This window comes from Poecilia latipinna, unplaced genomic scaffold, assembly GCF_001443285.1.
Source record: "Poecilia latipinna isolate Pla-1442-1.1 unplaced genomic scaffold, P_latipinna-1.0 Scaffold1592, whole genome shotgun sequence".
Classification (NCBI taxonomy): domain Eukaryota; kingdom Metazoa; phylum Chordata; class Actinopteri; order Cyprinodontiformes; family Poeciliidae; genus Poecilia; species Poecilia latipinna.
The window spans coordinates 5,351-9,342 of NW_015114208.1; the positions used below are offsets into that span (position 1 = coordinate 5,351).

General features: G+C 38.0%; 1 protein-coding gene across 1 annotated transcript in view; it reads left to right on the forward strand.

The window, feature by feature from the left end:
* The first annotated feature begins 521 nt into the window (after positions 1-521).
* The window catches only part of LOC106963880 (proliferation-associated protein 2G4), a 15,041-nt gene continuing 11,570 nt past the window's right edge, over positions 522-3,992 (forward strand). Inside the window, exons 1-3 of the mRNA XM_015059044.1 lie at positions 522-721; positions 2,533-2,661; positions 2,771-2,876. Coding sequence (XP_014914530.1) covers positions 640-721; positions 2,533-2,661; positions 2,771-2,876 — 317 coding nt within the window. The 5' untranslated portion in view covers positions 522-639. The remainder of the gene's footprint in view (positions 722-2,532; positions 2,662-2,770; positions 2,877-3,992) is intronic.

Consider the following 3,992-nt stretch of genomic DNA (forward strand, 5'->3'; position numbering starts at 1 on the left):
TTAAATGTGCCTACCTGCTACAACTTTATACAACAGGTGGCTGTATAAGCATTAACTCATGGCAGATGATGACAAATACCTGACATACTTTCCAGAATTTTGTCTTAAAAACTTTGTATAATTTTCCTACACTTCTGGTGCGGCCATGGAGATGGGAGCCAAATGGTACAAAAGAAACCAAAACCCAAAATAACATCAGTGGAGGCTTCTTGTTACACTTACCAGTAACTATGTTAAAATCAATATATATATAGATATATAGATATAGATTAATATACGACAAAATACCATAAAATAAAATAATATATTACTATTATTATTATTCTCATAATGGCCATGAGAAATAAAAAGCATGGATAAAATTGGAAGTACTACAAAATTATTAATGGTAAAGAACTAGTGCTCCATAGAGAACTGCTTTGCAGAACTGTTATATGATAAGTTCGCTTGCCATACAATTCCCGCGTTTTTGGCGGGCTGGGTTGAGGTGACGTCACGCCGTAAAGTGGGAGGAGCTTGTGGGGCATCCGGAGGCTTGCGCGCGTACAGCGAGCAGCTGCGTAACGGTCTGAGCCGAGTTGATCTGCGGGGAGCTGTCGCTTCGTTGGGCCCAGGAGCGACGGGAAATTCACTGCCAACATGTCCGACGAGGAGCAAGAGCAGACCATAGCCGAAGACCTGGTGGTCACCAAGTATAAGATGGGGGGTGACATCGCCACCCGTAAGTTGATGAAAAATTTAAAAGCCGTTTATGACTGGGATGACCTGCCCTTAACGGCCTGTCGCGCTGCCAGCTAGCGACGTTCCCCACGCAGCGGCAAAAGCAGCAGCTGCTTCTCCAGCTTCAGCCATGTGCTTTTACATTCAGGGAGCACATATGCTATCATAACCGACAGGCGAACAGGTGCAGCGCCTACAGTTTTATACAGCCAAGTTAGCCGAAGCTAGCTGGTGTAGTTCAAGGTTGATGTTCGGGTTTTAAACGAGGGGAGCCTTTAAAACATTGTGAGATGCTAACAAACAAGCTAGCTCAGCTTGGTACATGGTTGTCCGTTAAACTAAACGCCAACGAGCCGAAAGATAAGAACGGAACCGACTGAGTCAGTCATTATAGCACGTACCTGAGTTACTGGTATCTTTTTCATTCAGTAACATTACAAATATGTATTAAAAGCCATTTCTGTTCACTTTTAATTTTAGAATCACTTATGCACCACGTTGAATGGCTCTTAACAGGCTAACATTAACTATAACATATGGATAAATTATTTTTATGAAAATATTTAGGTCAGCAGACACATTAGAACTTAATGTTTTAAAATTAGTTGGGAGAAGTTTTTTTTTCATACCTGGATGTCATGTTTGTTTGGCCTTTTTTAATAGTAAAACAAGAAACGCAGTTTAAGTAACTTCTCATATCACACGAATTGATTGTGAAATCAAGTAAAAAGGTGAACAGGTCCAAGTTTGTTACCCAGACTTTCCTAAGTTTAAATATTGATGCATTTTAATATAAATTATCTTATTTTATCTTTTTTTGTGACATTTACTTACAAGTTGGTTTAAAAACATAATTTATTTTTTATAAAAATAATATTTTGTAGGCATGGCTTGTCAAAGCTGTTAATCATCTTTAAATCACTTTTTGTCTGTTGAAATACTTGTAATAATACTTGTTAGTTTGCCACTCAAAAATACACTATTTTCCAGCCATGTAGGTAAGCCATTCTGTGTCCATTTATTTTTCTTTGTGGTTAAACATTTTTGGGAATTATTGAACCAAATAGTCATTAAAATTCTCAGATCTAAAATATAATTTAATTAAATATTATTCAATTAAACATCATTGGAAAACTCTGTGTTGAACCATCCATTTATTTCGCTTCAGATTCCTATATGGACCAGTTGACTTAAAAGAAATGTGACAGATTATAGCCCTGTTGGTATATTGTTCATTTTCGTCATGAACCTATCAGAGCAGGTACAAAATCATCCATATAAAAAAAAAATCATACGTTTTTCTTCATCAAAAAGTATGAAGCAATCAAAAGTACAAAGTGAACAGCACCCAACAAAAATATCCACTATTCTAATTAGAAAGTATAAACAGAAAGAGAATTATTTTTTTTCCCCTCCATCTTCATTTGTGCACTTTGTAATGTGTTCTGGCAAAAAAAAAAAAATGGCTACACAGAATCTCAGACTACGTTTCACATCAGGGCTTGTATTACCTGCATGTATTATAGCTGCAGGTAATTACGGGTATAAAGCCGTCCTTTGGGGATTGCAACACAGACTGTTGAGCAGCAACACAAAGCTTTGGGTGGATGGATCACAGATTCTGTCTCCGCTGCAGTTCCATTACACCCATTCAGTATTTTGAAATACCATAACTTCTCATAGTAGTACACTAGCAAAGCTGTTGTCAACAGAACGCCTGATGTCCCTCAGTTTAACGGTATCAAAGTCACACCAGTAGACCAGCTGCTGGGCTGACCCGCTTGTTAACTTGTGCGGTTTGTTTCCACACAGAGGCTCTTCGTAAGGTTGTGGAGGCAGCCAAAGCCGGGATCTCTGTGCTCAGCCTGTGTGAGGTGGGCGACGCCTACATCATGACCGAGACCGGGAAGGTCTTCAAGAAGGAGAAGGAAATGAAGAAAGGTGAGGAGACGGTGTCGCTTAAATGATCTCAGTCTGGATTGAGTTGATCAGCTGTTTTGAGGACTTGTGGATTGTTTCTAAATGAAGACTCCTCTCCTCTCTCTTCTAGGCATTGCCTTCCCTACCAGCGTCTCAGTCAACAACTGTGTTTGCCACTTCTCTCCCCTGAAGAGTGACCCCGACTACACGCTCAAAGACGGGGATCTGGTCAAAATGTAGGCGCCACACTGCAGTAATGTTGATGCTTCCAGCGTGTTTTCCTTCTTTATGTCCGTGTTTTATGTTAGAAATGTCTCTTTGTAGCTGACTGTAATTAGGACATTTTCTTATTTCACCCACTTCAACACATCATCAAGTTTAGTCTGGGAAAAAAAAACAAGCCCAGAGCATTATACTACCACCACTGTGTTTCTCTGTGAATATTGTGAGCTATTATTTATGCACACTAGTTTTTCTGTGATAAAACTACTATTTTTGCTATTGTGCCTTATAGTTAAAGTTTGGTTTGATCATAATCTAATTCTCCCACTTGGTTTTGAGAGGGTTTACCAAACCCTGAATGCATTATTTAGAAGAAAATAATTGTCTGTCAATCATACTCCTTGTCCAAAATATGGAGGACTGATTGAACACCACCGGTACCAGGCATAAAACCATCCAGCTCCTTGCTGACATGAGTTTATCTCGTCTTTTCACCCATTTTGGAGAAAACTCCAGTTTTAGTCATTTTAACTGATATATTATTTGTGACCGTCTTCACTAAGCCGTAGTTGGTATAAAGTGCTGCTGTTGTTTCGTCTGCTTCTCCTGACTGGAACATTTGTACAGCGAGATTATTTTTGCTCCTTCGTCGCCTCTTGGCTCTTTGGCTTTAGCTTAAGGATGAGAAGCCAACCAGGAGCTTTATATCTGGTCGAGCCGATTCGCTGTAATTGGCAACTAGTGAACTCGAGAAGCAAAAACACTGAGATTAATCTAACAGTGGTTCAACAAAGTCTTCATTACTTGGCCTGCAACAGTTTATTTGACTTTTAGGTAATATGTCCCATCAAAAGTTGACAATATTTTCAAATTAGTTATGACATTTTAGCTACACTGTGCAAAATGTTCTGTAGGTGTTTCAATAGAGGCTGTTGTTGCACTTACTGCCACCATTTATGTGTTAAATGTTCTTAATTTCTACCTAATTATTTATTTCAAGAAAGTGCATCGAATCAAATATATATATATATATATATATATATATATATATTTTTTTTTTTTTTTTTTTTTTTTAACTCAAAACGTCTTTTTTTTTTTTTTGGGGAAAAAAAAAAAAAAATTTTTTTTAT